Raw genomic sequence first — 16,625 nt, 5'->3', positions numbered from 1 at the left:
ATACCTACAGATTCTTAACTTTACTGTGACATAAATCAGCCGTCACAACGACTACGATTCAGCTGATCTTCACTTTCAAATACTTACTTTACAGCAATGAAGCCATGAGTTGTGAGAAAAGAGTTCTGTCTATCTACTGTCTATAAAACTATCAGCTGTGGCCATAACAGCTACACGCTTAAAATATAGACTTACTTGCATATGATTCTAATTTAGGACATCAGAACTTCTTGGCAAAATCTGCAGCGCCAGATGAACACAAGAATCACTTCAACTTGTACACAATGTGAAGTGACAGACTCTACGACCAATCAAGTTCTTCATTTTGGTTTACTCTCACTTTAATTAAGTATTAGGCTTCTTTGTGCTGTAATTTCAAGTGTTTTTAACTGACAGTTCAAGTTGCTTAAAATAATTGATTCTGACCATCCAGGCAGATGTTTTTACACACCTCACCTGATTAGACCTCTGGTCAGGTGTAAAGTTGGTAAAAATGTGGTGGGAATTACATTCATTTGGCAGTTTATCACGTAGAACCCTGACTAAAACTAATGTCATCAGTGTCTTAGGGAAGCTAAGAGACTGCAGTTTTTGCTGGTGTTAAACTCTAATATGTGTGCGTTCATGTTCCTGAGTTTAGAGAACCTATTGTAAATGTATGCTGAATTTACAACAACAAATTGCTGTATTTGATCAAGTCAACAGCAGGTAACTGTAATTTATAAATAAGTATAAATAAGTTATAAAGAAAGTTAGAAGATAAAAAGCCAAACATCAAATAATAACTAACAGCAAAAATAATTTTTTTGTGAATGAAAAACATTAGGTAACTGATTTAAAATATCTACAATATTTTTGGTGGATATTTTAAAATGAAACCCACAGTCATATGCTGTTAGGTGCACGATTTAAAAAATATACTTATTCTGTCGTATCTGCTGCCACTATTTTACAGATATTTGAGTCAAATGTGTGGGTTAGATCACAGAAACATCTCTCTGTGTTACACACAACACTTTGACAGCACCATTAAGTCCAAGGAGACCATAAATTTCTGTCATCATCTCACTGAGTCTCAACAAAAACTCATCATCATAACTTTTCATGAGTGCTGCATTATATCCTGGATTTACCTCGGTGTTAACCGCTCACTGTGACTGCAACAAACTCCGTGGGCGATTCCTGGGTAAATTACTAACGGCACGAATAACTCAACTTCAGTGAAAACACCTCACTGCGCGTGAACTGTTGCGAAACAAATGAATGTGCTGATTAAACGGGTAACTTTAAAGTGCTGCTTAAAACTGGGATTATTTTGAAGAAGAAACAAAAACAACATACTTCCATTCTGGATATTTTATTCCATCTTTCTATGAAGAGACTTTAAATTAATGATATTTCTAATTCTACATCTTGTAAACTTTGTCTATGCTGAAGTTTCTTCCTCTCCCTCAGCAGATGGCCTGGGCTCTGAGGGGTGCTGTGTACATTTTAATTGGCTCCTTTGAGGTCTTCCTGTCTTCTTCTATGGTAAATTATATTTGACACCTTTAAGCATGTTTATGTATAACTGCATTTGGTTCCTTCTTGTAATTCAGCACGGAGCTTTTCAAAGTTTAAAATAAAGATGATACGATGATAAAAATCTAAACAGTTTTATACTCTTAGTGATGACTTAAGCCAATCAAAAATGATCTGCCACCCCATAAACACACAACTTTTGGACGTTCAGCTCCTCAAAAGCTGAACATTTTATGTCTGAAAGCACTGCATTCAGCAGCAGATATGCTGAACAAAACTACCAAAAGCATTTAATGTGGTCTTTTGATAAGACTTGAATCGTGATACTTTTGGTTAAAACTTATCTTTTAAAGCATAAGACCCAACAGAAATTAGTATTGTCACAAAACTGGGGATAGCACAGCCCAACATTGACTAAAACATGGATTAAGGGGGGAGGATCGCATCTAAAGATTCAGTATATTTAGATTTAACAGCTTTTTTGTGAAACTTGATTATTAACATCTAAAAACTCTTTGTTGTTTGGAGGGTAAGAAGAATTGTAGTGTTACAGGAATAGACTAGTACTATTTCAAAAATTCTGCCTATAATATCAAGAAAAAGTGGAATTTGTCACTCGGGTATTTATGGTGCAGTGCTGGTAAGGCCAGTAGGTGGTGCCCTGTCATTTAAAATGAGGATGAAATCTCCAAAGACACCTCTGAGCTTCTCCTGTACAATTCCCAAGTAATGACATCCGTGCCGATGGATAGATTTATAGTTCCATACAAAAGAATACATAAATAAATCAGAATTACACCAAACACATTCAGCTTTGTGTCCAGTTCTAGTTCTGCTGCTTGGCTCAGAGAAGAGAATCGGAGGTTTCATTATATCAGCATGCGTCGCTGCCATCTGTTGCATTGTTAATGACCAGTAATGGGGCAGGTGTCTCCTGACCACACATGTTTATACAAGCAATACAAGCACATGATTAATGCACAGGACAGACAACAAATACAGAGAAACAACAGGAAAAAAAGAGTTCTTCTGCTTCTAAGCTGTGTGATATCACAGTGGAGTGAAATGTTTAATGAGTCTGAAATGTATCATAATAATAATAATAATAATAATGGATAATACAGTTTTCATGATATAGAATTTCAACAGTGTAACCTTTTAGTGATGAAACACCTCTCATATATGTAATTTTGCTTAAAGCTAATATCTACCTTTGATACTATGCTTTCAAACCCCCCAAAATGTCCATCCATCCCTTTTTTCTGTCCCCACTTCCTCCAATTCAGAGCCTCAGAGAGGCTGGGTACACCCTGGACAGGTCACCAGTCCATCACAGGGTCAAACAACCATGCGCACTCATACTTACCCTGAGAGTCAATTTAGAGTCACTGATTAACCCAACATGCATGTTTTTGGACGGTGGGACGAACCCTGAGTATCCGGAGAGAACCCACTCCTGCATGGGGAGCACATGCAAGCCATTCGAACCAGGAACCTCCTTGCTGTGAGGAAAAGATGCTAACCTATGTAAATATATATCATGTATTCTAAATACATCAAAGAAGCATGTTTATAAAAACAGGAATTATAGTTGTTGACTAAATCGCACAAATTATAATAAAATAGCAGCTGAAACCCTGAAAGACATGTAAAAGTGGACTATCTTTAACTTTGGCCCGAGAATTATCACTCACAGAAACAACTCAAATATTGTTGTATGATGTTGTTTTCTTAATAACATGTCAAATAAACTCTCAGGTTCTTTGTAATCTAATATACTTCACATCACTGTCAGAAAAGCCAACAATATATCATGCAGCTGCAGTTATGAATTGAATGAATTTAGTTTAAGTGAGTAATGACTGTAGAGTCGGATGTCAGCGAATACAGTTTGGCCAGAGGAAAGCAAGACAAAGCTTAAGGAATATATGAGTAACAGCATTCTGCAAGCTGTGAGGTGTCAGGATTGGATATAAAAGGAGCACCCACCAAAGGCTTGACCTCTCTAAGCAACGATGGGTCGAGGCTCACCACTTTGTGCCAAACTCAGTCAAAAAACCTTCATCAGTTCAAACAATATTTCTCAAAGCAAGAGAGGAAAAAGCTTTGTCCTCTAAACATCTACAATACAAAATACTGTGAAAAGGCAAAGGTCAGAAACCTCTGCTGAACACAAGTGACCTTCGAACCCTCAGGTGGCACTGCGGGAGAAAACGTCATGTCAGCATGAACAATGTAGCCAGACAGGCTCAGGGGTCCATTGGAAAATCCTCAACACAGTCCATTGCTGCATTTAGAAATGTAACCTGAAACTGTATTACACACAGAGGAAGCCATGTATCAGCTCTGTGGAGAAACACCAATGTGTTCTGTGGTCAGATGAGTGGTTCTGCGTACAGAAGATGAAAAACCACACCGTTATCGGCAAAAGGCGCAAAAGCCAGGGTCTGATGTTGTGAGTGTCAGTGCCCACGCTGTGAGTGACCAGCATATTGATGCAGAAACGTGGGCTGGAATTTGGAGAGACACATGCTCCCATCAAGGTGAAGTCTTTCTCCTGGAGGGCCGTGGTCTGATCAGTGTGACAATGCCAGACCTCGTTCTGCAAGACTTAAAACAAAGTGACTTTGTGGCTACATCGTGTGTGCTTGACTGACCTGCCTGCAGTCCAAATCTGTCTCCCACTGAAAGACAAAGAAGCATCATGAAGAGGAGAATCAGATGACAGCTACTGTGGACTGCTGAGCAGTTGAAATATTGATCAAGGATGGATAAAGATTCCTCTTGAAAATGTGTAACTTAAAGGAAGGTTGATGTAACACAAGGATAAAAATTTTTTTTTTTTTACTGTGTGCTGCTGGCATATAATTTCACTTTTGTTTTCAAGTTCTAAATATCAATGAAAAACATGCAAAAAAAAAAAAGTTAAAGACTCAAGTTTTTGTTGCATTTTAGATATAAACTTGTGTGGTGATGGAGGATTGTATATCTCATGAGTCCAATTACAAATATGTACCACAGAGTAATGGGGAAACGTGGCAGGTTGCAAACGAGCCTCTTCTGACCTGCTCGGAAGTCCAAAGATTACAAGGAAATGATCTGATCAGAAGTTGCCTGTCTTCACACTCATGTGAGATTCAATTTGCAGTTCGACTTTGGAGGGTTTTAGAAATGCTTTAAATCACCTTGTTGAGGAAATGTTTGTTCCCAGGTGGCACTGCAGGAAGTAATGGGGCCACAAATTAACAAACAACAACATAAAACTAACAACTAAGAGACCTGTTAACCAACAGGGAAATGCAACATAATCACAAAGAGACAGATTATTCACTTAGATGCAAAAATGTCCATTAAGAAATGCAATATCATCACAGGGGGCACGAGATAACCTCAGAGCTACAAGATAACAACAAACAGCTCAAGACTTTATATCCATACTGTAAAAGATGCACAAAAAAAGAAAGGAAGATAATCACAGTGGAAATCAAATATAAAAATATAAAACAACTTCAAAAAAGACAAAATAATTCAAAAGAAACCAAATGATAACAAAAAGACAAACAAATGCAAAGAAACATTAAATGACCACAAAGGAATAGAAAAACAAAACAGGAAAAACACCCCATAATTACAAAATAACCACAAAGATGCACAAGTTGAAAACACACATGTAATATGATGACAAAGGGACGCCACATAAACAGTAACATGATCCAACCGTGCTTGTCACCACATATCAGCCTCCATAAGGTTCAGCTAAATAAATAAACATTAAAGCAGCCATTCATTTCCACTGTAGTTGGGTTGTGTTCATTCTTCGACCTTGTTAGTATTCAGAGGGAATGGGTTTTTCGCCACAGAGGGCAATTACGCTCACTGAAAATTAACATTCATTGTGCATCAGTGACATTATGTGAGTATCTGTCTCAGTATGAAGTACCCAGGGACTGTGAGCCGTGTAATCAATATCTATTAGTCCTCCCATCAGAAGAATTAGATTTCACTATTGGATCAGTCTGCTCCCCCGACTCGACGTCAAACATTATAAGTTGACTGGACATGTCCTGCACTGATGTAGCTGCTTAATGAAAGAGATCATGTTGAACTCAAATACAATATGAGGAAATGTGATCTGCTCTGAGGGGGCGCAGTACCGGATGGAGGCCAGCAGGTGTCAGGCTCACACCGGCGACAGAGGCGAGGAAGTCGGGGTGGAAAGCAGAAAGTGGCTCTTGCCTTTTATTCATATTGACATGGGTATATTATACACATGAACAGGAAAGTGATGTGTGATTTACAACAGAAACCAAAAATGAGTTTCTTTCAGAACGGCTTTTTTTTGTTTTTCTTTAACCCAACAGAGAAAAAGTGAGATGCAGCTGTGCCAGTGGCAGTTTACACGTTTTATACAGGGTCCTCTTATTATAAAAAGACCATAAAATGACAGAAAAAAGTTTTGGTTCAGTCTGCTGTGACTCACAGATGTCTGTGCAATGATAGAAAACCCCCTGAAACAGAGAAACTGCTGGGATCTGCATTCCCAACAGCACACAGCATCATCTCCTCAGTTTGTATGACACACAGTCCTGTGAGAGGGAAATATTTTATTGTTTGATGTCAAACCTGAAGGGCTGCTGCAGTAAGTGCTCTGAACAATGTGCTGTATTTAGAACACAAAGTTGGTTTTGATGAAAGAATTTGGTTTCGGACGTCATGGTCAAATTGAGAAATGTTGCCCATTTAAAGTGCTTAACAACATACACAGTGTTACAAACTATCTAAACAATAAGTTAAACCAGATAAATAACAAATATGTGTAAAAACAAGCAAGAAAATCTAAATAATGGGATACATTGGAAAATTAAAAGCACAATTATACAAGCCATTGCACATTGTCACGTGATATATATATTTACGTATATAGTGTCGTTTCTTTCTTTTCAGAATAGCTAATAGCTTTGATTCAGTGAGACTTCTTGGTTCGAGCTTTGCAGCTTCAGATCGAATATCCTGCGATTCATAACATGAAACCAACTCCATTTTTTTAGCTGAATCCTTATCTCTTTAAAGCAAGAGTTCAATTCTTTTAAAAGAGTCGTTACCAAAACCTTCCTGTCTGAGTCGTGACGCGTTCACTCCGATCAGCGATAGAATCGGTGGTATATGTACAGCAGGGTCGGTAATCCTTGGGGTTACAGGTGGGAGGTGAACATGAGACTTCTCGAGGTGGATCATTGTGTGTTTCATTTCTTTTTCTTTATCTTTTCCACCCCACTCTTTTTTGGCTGTGGGGTGATGCCAGAAGTCAGACGGGCATTACGGAGGCAGCAGCGGGGGTTTGAAGGTGCAGGCTCCGGTGCACTGACGAGGAGTTAGCATCTTGCAGGAGAAATGGTGAAGGGCATCATGAGCTTCTGGGGAGGAACAAGCCCATCAGTGAGAACGTGTAGACAAAAACAGACAAAACTCTCACAAAAAACAGCTTTGTGTGGTTTTCTTCACCCTTTACATTGTGAAATGATCTCTCTGAAAACAGCATATGTCTGTAAGTAAAGGGCAACTTGTTACATTTCTGAATAAATGTAACCTAAACCTTCATCAGTTAAATAAAACACCTGGTTAATACACCTGGTCACTGGTCACTTAAGTATTTAGGTAAATGACAGAATTTGACATATTTATGAGTGGCAATTTGCAGCAACTGTCGATCAGTTGTGATTGGGGTTGATGACCAACTTTCTCTTGAAGCTCAGTTCAGAAACAGGATTTCTGATATTTTCCTTCAGCAAATTTGCAGCAAAACAGGTTAAGAAAGGTCAAATTGGGATTTGTTTTCAGCTCCAGAGTTAAACGCTCAAAAATCAGCCCATTTTTAGTTAAATTTGGAAGAAACTGGACAAATTTAAAAACAGTGAAGTTCTTGTTATCCTGTAGCTGTTATCAGTAGGTATACTTTAAGTTGAAATATGGCCTATTATTTGACTTAAGTGGAAACAGAGTGCTGGTTTCTAAGGCTTTTGTCTTTTTACTGTTTCATTGACTATGGCCATTAGGTTTTTTTTTTTTAGTCCTTTAGGTACACATTGATTTGAAGCTCTTCGAAAGCTTCTTTAAGAACTCTAAATTGGTAAGATTGTCTTGATTCTGCTTAACTTTACAGACCTCTGTTGTCCTCTGAAGCTTCTCTCTAAATACCAGATAATTCTGGAACCTAGTGGAAATCCATCACTGCAGCTTGTATTTGTTCTCAAAGCCAACCTCAAAAGAAAATATCTAACATTTACTTAAACAAATGTCCAGAACGTAGCAGTATCACACCAAAAGCCCAGAAACTGAGATGGTAATGTTTTTCATTGCCAGTTGTTTTGTGTGGGGAAGTGCCAACCTGGAAGTGTTTATATTTAAGCCCAACCATGTCTTTTTTATCACCAAACCATATTTTTTATCCATGTCTAAACTAACCACACATTTTTTTATGCCTAATCCTAATCAAGTGCCTGAAATTTTGTGTAAAGCTAAATGTGCGCACGCTATAATCTACAAATAAAAATGGAGACACTGACTTTGTAGCGCAGAATGTGCCTTTTTTTTAGTGAAACTTCTATGTTTTGCGCTGTGGACCACCGTGGCTATTACACATTCTGGTGTGAGACTGTGTTGTTTTGCTATTAAACTTGAATTAAATCCCCACATTGAGTATTGCTTGTACTGCTAACCTGTCCTTCTCTCTCAGCAGTCAGTTTTCTCATGACTAATTTCAAAGTCAACGTTATTCTGAGGGAGGGACGGGTTATTTGCTGCTAAAAGGCTAAAAAAGCATTTCAGGAAGGAGTCTTAACTGCACACACAGGTCATGCTTTAAATTATTTCCATAGATCTTGTTTAATTTTTCTGCTTCAGAGACATTCGATTATTCGTTATTTTTTTCATGGCAACATGCTGACAACGCAACCTTCAGTGATAATCACCAGACTCATCATCGTCTGTTTCATTGGCTTGAGAAGCCCGTCCTGTGCTCATTTGTCCTCTTGAAAAATATCTCTTAGTTTCGCACATTTGGCTGAATCATCCTGTGACTCCTTTCATTTTTCACACCTGAGCCCTCCTCACATCTTTTACCATTATCAAGGGATGAAGTGAAACAGCTTGTGAGGCAGAACATGATTGTATGTTCTCAAGTGCCTTTGATAAGTTGGCAGGCAGTGGGAGGTGTTGTTTTAGGCGGCGTTCCTCAGATCTACTGTAATCCTGAGGCTGCGCAGTCACTAGAGCAAAAAGTGATGCAGATTAATAGGTGCAAAGATAGTTAAAGTAGCCTTTATTGTCCACCAGAAACACAGGAAATACTCCTGAAACTCCTCATTGGCTACTCTGGCTATGAGCCCATATTATGATACTGCCACCACCATGTCTCAGATAGGATAAGCTTTTTATGCTTTATCCAAACTTAATCCATTTTTCTTATTACGTTTTTACTTGTCCACAAAAATGTTTTTCTTTTGTCCAACAGCCTTTTGGTTTGAGCCATGGGAGCAAATTGCAGATGGGCAGCAATGTTGTTTTTTGAGTCCACCGTTTTTCTTCTTTCTTCTGCTCACACTATTGTTGTTCAGCAAGTCAACTAATGAACATTAGGATTATTCAGCATTGTTGGTCAGCTGCTCCTGGGAAGGGCAACAATGCTGTAGACCATTTAAAGACAGCTTTATAACTTTTTCCATTGTGATGAAAAACTCTTTTATTAAAGTCCTCATACTTATTTGTACCATGATACACACACACACACACATCTGTTGTGAGGATCAAGCTTTGATAAATTCCAGTTCTTTATATACCAAGTGAAGCAGTGGGTCAACTTACACCCATTTGACTTTAAACACTTCAAACTAGCTGTTAATCTATGAGTTTTTGCCACTCACAGATATGTAACACTATTTCATTTTCTGAACAAAAATAGAAAACCAACCATTAACATTGGATCTCACTTATTTATTTGGTTCTCTTGGTGTATTTGAAGGACTAGTGTGAATATCTTGTGATGTTTTAGTTCAAAACTATTGACAGAAATAGAAAATTCTGAGTAGGGTTCACAAACTTTCAAGAACCACTTTGGTCCTCCTGATTGCATTGTTAAAAATATGATCCTCTTAACATGGTTTCAGTGTAAGTGATGGTAACAAAAAAGAGCCAGTCTTTATGGCGGATCTGAGTCTTACATATGACACATGTTCCAAAGCCAAAATATCTTCTTTTTCCTTCCATAAGCCGAGCTCGAGCCGAGTGCAGCAGGGAAGTTAAGCAAACCTCCATCAGATTGGTAGAATAAAATGAAAATGAATATGCACTTTCATTCATTAAATGACACAGGTGGTGGGGCTTGTTTCTCTAGTCACTGCAGAAGAAGTTAATGATGAGCCGAGATGGCATCATTTTAAATGGGGAAAATAAACCAAAACATGTTGGCAAAATGCTGCATTTCATCTGTTCATTTGAGGGCAGCCGTCTCCTTAATATTTGCCATATTACAGTCTCAGTGCATATGTTCAGTCCCGTACTGCATGACTGTTTATATGCAAAGTGTGCACTGCTTTTTTAATCAAAGCTTTTTTTTCTCCTCAGCAAAGCAGAAACTTTTTTTCAATTTATGTTTTCTCCTGAAGTTTTTTTCTTTTCGTTATACTTCATGTGGATGGAAAAGCAGCGATAAACAAGAGGGTCAGAAACACAGAAAATGCAGACTGTAGTAGAAAAAAATGATAAAAGTCGTTGCACATAATGAGGACTGTGGCTTTTCCCATCGCTTACAGTGAAAATGCTGTTTAGCCAGCGTGAACAGGAGGAACAAACAATGCTTGTGCTTTCAGTGCTCGTATGGGCATGTGAGTACTGCCTTAAGACCGACCTGAAAAGTGTAAACCTCAGTCTGATGGTGTGTCAAGGTAAATATTGATCACTGATCAAAGGAGATGTTGAATAGAAAGTACCACTTGCATATTTAAGCTTGTGAAGATTAATGTGTCCAAATCTCCTTTTGGACCAAATAAAATTACCTCTTAGCTTCTGCTGGATTTCACAACGAGCCGTTCTCTCTTGGTCCAGTCACAAAATGTCCATCAAAAAATAAAACGAATAAAGAATTAAATAAATGGTCAAAAGGTTTATTAAGGAATAAAAAAAATAAAGGAAATGTGAGCTGTTGCATTGCATCTGAAGTGGAGTGTAATGTATGCCGTTTGCCCCTATGGTATTTAGAGTGACCCCTCTGTGTACTTGAACCCTGTATTTAAACTAGTGTAACATTAAACCAATCCTTTAACGGGTGGCATTAGTTGCTGTCTACTGCATGTAACTGATACAGAGCTACATAATGGTCTGTCTATTCAATTTTCCAGAGCATGATTTAGGAGAAAATAACCTTTGCAAACAAAACAATGTGGTTTCAGCTTCACCTTTTGATATCAATTAATCTTTCAAGCTGCAAGAGGAAAAAATGTGGAGTTTACAGGAAAAAGCTTGGAATTGAATTGCCAATATTTCAATATGCAAGTGTCACCTTTCCGCTTTCGTTTGCATTAGAGGCTCGTCGGTTCAGATTGATATGACCTATGCTGTAACTTTTGAGAGGCTCATATGTTTTTCCTCCCATAAACTAACTTAAAGAGCATTGATCTACATCCGTTTTACAGTCAGAGTCTACGCAGGCACAGAGTACAGAGAGAGACCAACCTCGAACAATCTGCAGCTGCTGGACCATTTCCTCTCTGTAGGACAGCTCACGCTTCATTTGATCCTGAAAATTATCTGAAGAGTACGGAAGGCCACATCAGACGGAAACTCTCTGACAATGTGCGGATGAATTTAAAGACACATTCCTGGATTCAAGGCACAAAATGAGACCCTCTTTTCTAACTCCAAACAAAAATGTCGTCCCTCTGTGGCTTAAACTGACAAACACACTCACTTTTCTCCTACCTTTTAAATGCTGAAATTCTCTTTCCAACTTCTTCCTCAGCTCCACTTGTTCCACAAGCTGCTTCTGCAACTCCTCTGGAAACAACCATTAATATAAAACACACATGATCACGTTTAGTCTCCATATACTGGTAGAATAAAACTAGGCACACACACTATTCTTTCCGCCTTCTCTCCCTTCATCAAATTCGAATCATATTCTTTCATTTCTGCACAAAGATTAGTATGAGTCCAGTAAACCGACTTCAGGTGCGATTGCATCCTTAATAACAACCATTTCCCTGCTTTCCTTTTGCTGGCTGCCAAAGTAATTGCCATGCATTGCCTGGAGGTGGAGACGATAATAATGGAGTCCCAGGGTTTTTCCAAGCGTTGTAAAATAATTAGCTGCCATGCCTCGGGGTTATGGCTCTGTTCGTTAAAATATTAATAGCCTCTAAACGATTTCCCCTTACAATAATAAGTCAAAACTCCTACATCTCGTGATTAAGTGGATAACAACTGGGGAAACACTGAAGGCCAATAAAATGTAAATTCACATTTAAATTTTGGCACGTCATATTTAGCAGGTTGTGGGCATTCTGGCTTCATTTCAAACGAGGTGGAAATCAATGTTTAACACATATCTAACGTAAATATGAAGATGCAAACATTTTATGTTAAATCAAAACAATCCCCAAAGGTCAAGCCCAATTTTGGCTTTATAAAGCGAGAAACTGCAAGTTGTTGGTAAATAAAGTATTAATAATAAAGAATTTATCTGAATTTCAGTCGGTGAAATTAAAAACAACAACTACTCGGCCAAGCCCGAGCTGTGTGCACCCGAACTACAACCAAAACGCGAATAATTGCAGATAATTAATGCCATCGGCTTAATTTCTTTCTCCTTTATTTTTTCTAGAGCCTGAAAAAGAAAAGCCTCTTACCTTTCGCCATGTTCTCCAGATCTCTTTCATGCACGCTGATGTCGATGCGTAGAGCTCCATCAGCTGCACAGAAGCCACAAAACACAATAATTAACTCCAAAATGAGCAATCTACGTGATATTTAAAAGGCTTCTGAGGAAATACACAATGCAGCTAAAGCAGTTCAATTTAATTAAAAACCTTGTCTGTCCTTTTGCTCCACGTAGGCCGCTGCAGTGCGTTGGTTTTGTATTTCAGACACGTAATGGACACCTAAAAATAAACAGGCACTTTCAGTTCAAAGACGCCCCAGATTTGCACCAATACCTGCACCATAAATCGGATCAGTAATTACCGTTGGATCTGCTGGGGCTGCTCGAGTGTTTGGACCCATAAGAAGACGGCTCGCTCAGAAGCACGTGGCCGTCCTTTTCAGGATTGTACACCTGTAAAAGCGAGCAGACAATCGTGTTGAATAACGGGGACCAATTATATATAATTTGCAGCGGTTCTTCACATAATTTAGGCCTTTTTTTCAAAAGCCAGGAGCCTTGAAATGTATTCAAAGGAATTAGGTTTTGATTTCAGAGGCATTGATAGTAAAACGTCTAAAAGCTGTGCAGACACACATAAAAGGACCAGGGTAAATTGGTGTGGCTCTCTTACACTTTGATTTTGGTGTTAAAGTAAAAAGTAAAAGGGGCGACTTCCTGATCAATCTGGGGAGGATTTCTCTTAAACATCGGTCTTATCTGCTGTCACAGCTCTCCAAACACTCCGTGTAATATTTCTGTTTTCTGTGTATCAAATATCTACATTTGTATGCGTGTTTTAATTTGAATTTGATTAAATCTCATTGTCCCCCTCTCGTCTATAAACTTGTATTTATATATTTTTATACTAAAACTGCGACAATTCAATTCCCCCTCAGGGGATCATTAAAGTTTCATTTAATCTAATCTTACCTCGTGAAGAGGGGAGCCGTTACGCATCTGTCTGTCCTCATCTGATGACCTAGTGTGAACGGAGTCCTGCGGTGATCCTGCGGCTGCCCGAGGGCTGGGCGCTTCAGGGTGCTCTTGGCTCTCCTCAGCAGCAGGAGAGACCCGGTCCGGCACAGGAGAACCTTGGAGCTCCCCACCTGGCGAGATGAGGATGGACTCGTCTTCGTCTGGTCCTCGGTTGGACTCCACATCTATGTCCGGGTCCTCGTCGTCCACCATGCTGTCCCTGTCCGGTGACATCGATCTATAACTGGAGCTCTCGCTGATAAAATCCGGGGACAGGTAGCCTGGGCGCGCGCCGTAGCCGTCCCGGTTGCCGTAGAGTTTGGCAATGGTCTCCGCGTCTTTAACAACGGGTCTGAAGGCCGAAATGTAGCTGATTTTCCTCTGAGAGGCCTCGTCCCCGGATTTGTCCTCGTCGTTCCTGGTGGAGGAGGACTGGGAGCTGGAGCTGCGCTCATCTCCGTCCCGCTGATGGTGAGGGTGGTGGTTTATTTCTTTGGGTGTGTTTGCGCCCCGATCACTTTGGTCTGATAAGTCAAGCTCGCTTTGCAGGATGCCCGGCAGTTCCGGAGGAGGTTTGGGTGGAGAGCCCGGAAAGGGCGGCAAGTGTAGGCCGCCAGTTGTAGGCCAAAACATGGGGAAAGCAGGGTAGAGGGTGTCCTTTGCGCCTGGCCAAAAGACACCGGAGACATTGGTTTTGTTCGCATCAGGCACCCCGTCGCTCTTTTTCGTACACAGCCCATAACTGGGGAACCCATAAGGGTGGTGAGGGAACAATGGTGGGGGGATTTTCTGAAGCATGCCGAAGCTCTTGCTGGGCACTGGGATGACCGGGTAGCTCCGCGCGCTACTCGCCAAACTTAAATTAGTCCCCTGCTCCTCGTCGCACCGTAAAGTTTTGTGAGGGTTCTCAGGGGAGCTCCTTTGAGCCAGACTGGACGAGGCCTGCGATTTCAGCGGCGAGGACATCCCCGACCCGCTCATGGGCAGAGTCCTCTTTCTGCTCCCCCCATTGAACATGGCCTTTACATCCTCCCACGCGTGGTTAATATCCTCTGATGGTTTTTTGTCAGTCAGTTTAAGGTGCCTTCTCCACGAATTGAAGTTGGCCGCGTCCGGCTGCAGATACTTGGATTCTGGGGTACGATGGGAGTGGAAAATGAATTTATTTGGAGAGAAATACATGTTGCAGAGGCTGCATTTGATGCACTTAGCTCTGGAGCTATTGTATCTGGCAGGTATGAAGCTGCCTCTGCAGCCCCAGGCGCATTCATGAGACACATCAAATGCGAAGTTTTCTGGCAGCTTTGGTGGACTGTGCGCACCCAAGAAGGACTTGCAGAGCCTCTCGGCCTCCCGTTTGGTGATCATTCCGCAGCGCCTCGATGAGATGGGCATAGCCCCGGCGCGCCGCAGGAGCTCCAGCTGGACGGGAGTGCACTGCACACAGGTGATGCCCAAAGCCACCCGGCGGTTGTGGATCTCGTTGTAACTGTAGTTTTTCAGCAGGGTGTTAGAAATCTGCGCCAGGCAGAGTCTCTCCTTACCGTCTATGACCAGAGAAACGATGGGCACCCCGTACAGGGAGGTCTCACTCACTTGGTTGGGTTTGAGGGAGCTGGGGCTGGAGAAGCTCTGTGCGTCCTGCTTTAAACTCGGGGAGGAGCTGGCGTCTCGTCCCGCGTCTCGAAGATTTCCGGGCATCGACTCCATCCCTTGAAGCCTGTCAAAGAGAAATCTGGAGTTTATTGGAAGCCTCTTTAATAAGTATCAAAAAGCACGTTAATTAAAAAAGATCATTTTATTGGAAAATATAGCAAATATAAACAGTTACAAAAATTACGACTAAAACGAGTCAAACATGTTGAGGGAAAATCGCTTTACAAAATAGGAAATAATCAGATAATCTCATTATTACTATTATTTTATTTGTGAAATAAACTAATAATGATGGCCTTGTGAAACAACAGTAATCATAATTTCAATGAAAATTATAACAAATTTGAAAAGAAGACAAAATAACTAACACGAGCAGTTTCAGGATGCTGTACACACGGAAAAGTGAAATCAATCTGAGTCCTCGTTATTTCTTTCTTCATTTCATTCCTCTGTGTGTTCCGGCCTCTCCTCTCGGATTCTACGCGGCTTCCTGCGCGGAGGTGGATCTGTGCTGCTCTTCTTATCTCCCAATCGGCTCAGCACTTACGGGGCAACTACTTAAGAGTCGCATAAGATCCTTATACGCGGATAAGGACAGAAGGAAAATACCGCCTGAGCTGCGCCAATGCGCTTAGCGGAGAGGAAAAGAACAACCATAAGCTGCTTTGCTGGTAATTACACGGATCCAGGCGTGCGTCCGCGTACTGTTAATAAAAGACCAGCCCTATATATAATTAAAGCTTCTGCGCAGATTAGCCTCGGTCAGTTGCTTGAAATTAGGCTGAAGCGGGCCTATCTCACGTTTACCTGCGCATACTTACTTTTTGCGCCGCGTCAATGACATTACGGAGGCCGCTGAAACACAAGACAGAAGCCTGCGGATTCCTCAAGGCTCCATAATTAAATGAGTATTTTCGAGGCATAGATTATCCAACATTTGATTGTTAAAATCAAAACGAAACACCCATATAAACACTGAGAAGTCTTCTGTAAAACTGGGTTAAATGAATTAGAAGATGTAAAAAAAACCCACATACCTTTCACTCCTGAAAAGACAACACACTCCGGTGAGGTGAGTGATGGGAAAATAAACAATATCAACGTAATCAGGTGGGAATTCAGGCCCGTTGAGTCCAGAGAAGACGGTTAAAAACAAGAAGCTATAACAGAAAGAAGAACCCTCTGAAGTGGAGTCTTTATTTCAGAGTATTTCAGAGGAGCAGGCAGCAGCACACAGGACCTCCATCCTGTTGGAGCTCGGGGAGGTGAATGGCGTGTAGACAGGAAGCACATGGCACCTCTCTCCTCCTCCTCCCGCTGCTGTCATGCTGATGTGTAATAGCTCCCCGTCTCTACCCCCCCCCCCCCCCCCCCCCACACACACACACACACACACACACACGCGCGCGCGCGATGACATACTCACCGCTTTTCATAATTCACAATTTTGCCGCTATGACGCACAAACCTGAGCAGAAAAAATAGAATTCTTTTCTCACAATTAGAACCCTGCTGACCCCCACATGTAGACAAACTCAGGCCCCAAGACTCATGTTTATGA

At 40.8% G+C, this 16,625-nt stretch overlaps 1 protein-coding gene across 2 annotated transcripts; it reads right to left on the bottom strand.

Moving 5' to 3' along the window:
- Positions 1-5,733: 5,733 nt before the first annotated feature.
- Positions 5,734-16,405, bottom strand: skor1a (SKI family transcriptional corepressor 1a). 2 transcript variants are annotated; one of them, XM_072381285.1, is made up of 8 exons: positions 16,102-16,405; positions 13,364-15,128; positions 12,754-12,844; positions 12,600-12,671; positions 12,420-12,482; positions 11,494-11,568; positions 11,248-11,322; positions 5,734-6,932 (listed from the first exon to the last, which is right to left on the bottom strand). In XM_072381285.1, exons 2-8 carry the CDS (start codon positions 15,116-15,118, stop codon positions 6,838-6,840), a joined length of 2,226 nt encoding a protein of 741 aa, XP_072237386.1. In that variant the 5' UTR covers positions 15,119-15,128; positions 16,102-16,405; the 3' UTR covers positions 5,734-6,837. The 2 variants fall into 2 exon arrangements, with proteins under 2 accessions (XP_072237386.1, XP_072237387.1); XM_072381286.1 differs by lacking the exon at positions 16,102-16,405 and having other exon boundaries at positions 13,364-15,147.
- Positions 16,406-16,625: the final 220 nt, after the last annotated feature.

The sequence above is a fragment of the Leuresthes tenuis genome, unplaced genomic scaffold (assembly GCF_036924035.1).
Source record: "Leuresthes tenuis unplaced genomic scaffold, fLeuTen1.0.hap1 SCAF_2, whole genome shotgun sequence".
Classification (NCBI taxonomy): Eukaryota; Metazoa; Chordata; class Actinopteri; order Atheriniformes; family Atherinopsidae; genus Leuresthes; species Leuresthes tenuis.
The sequence above is the reverse complement of the archived record's forward strand: the minus strand, read 5'-3'. Positions and strand labels throughout refer to the sequence as shown.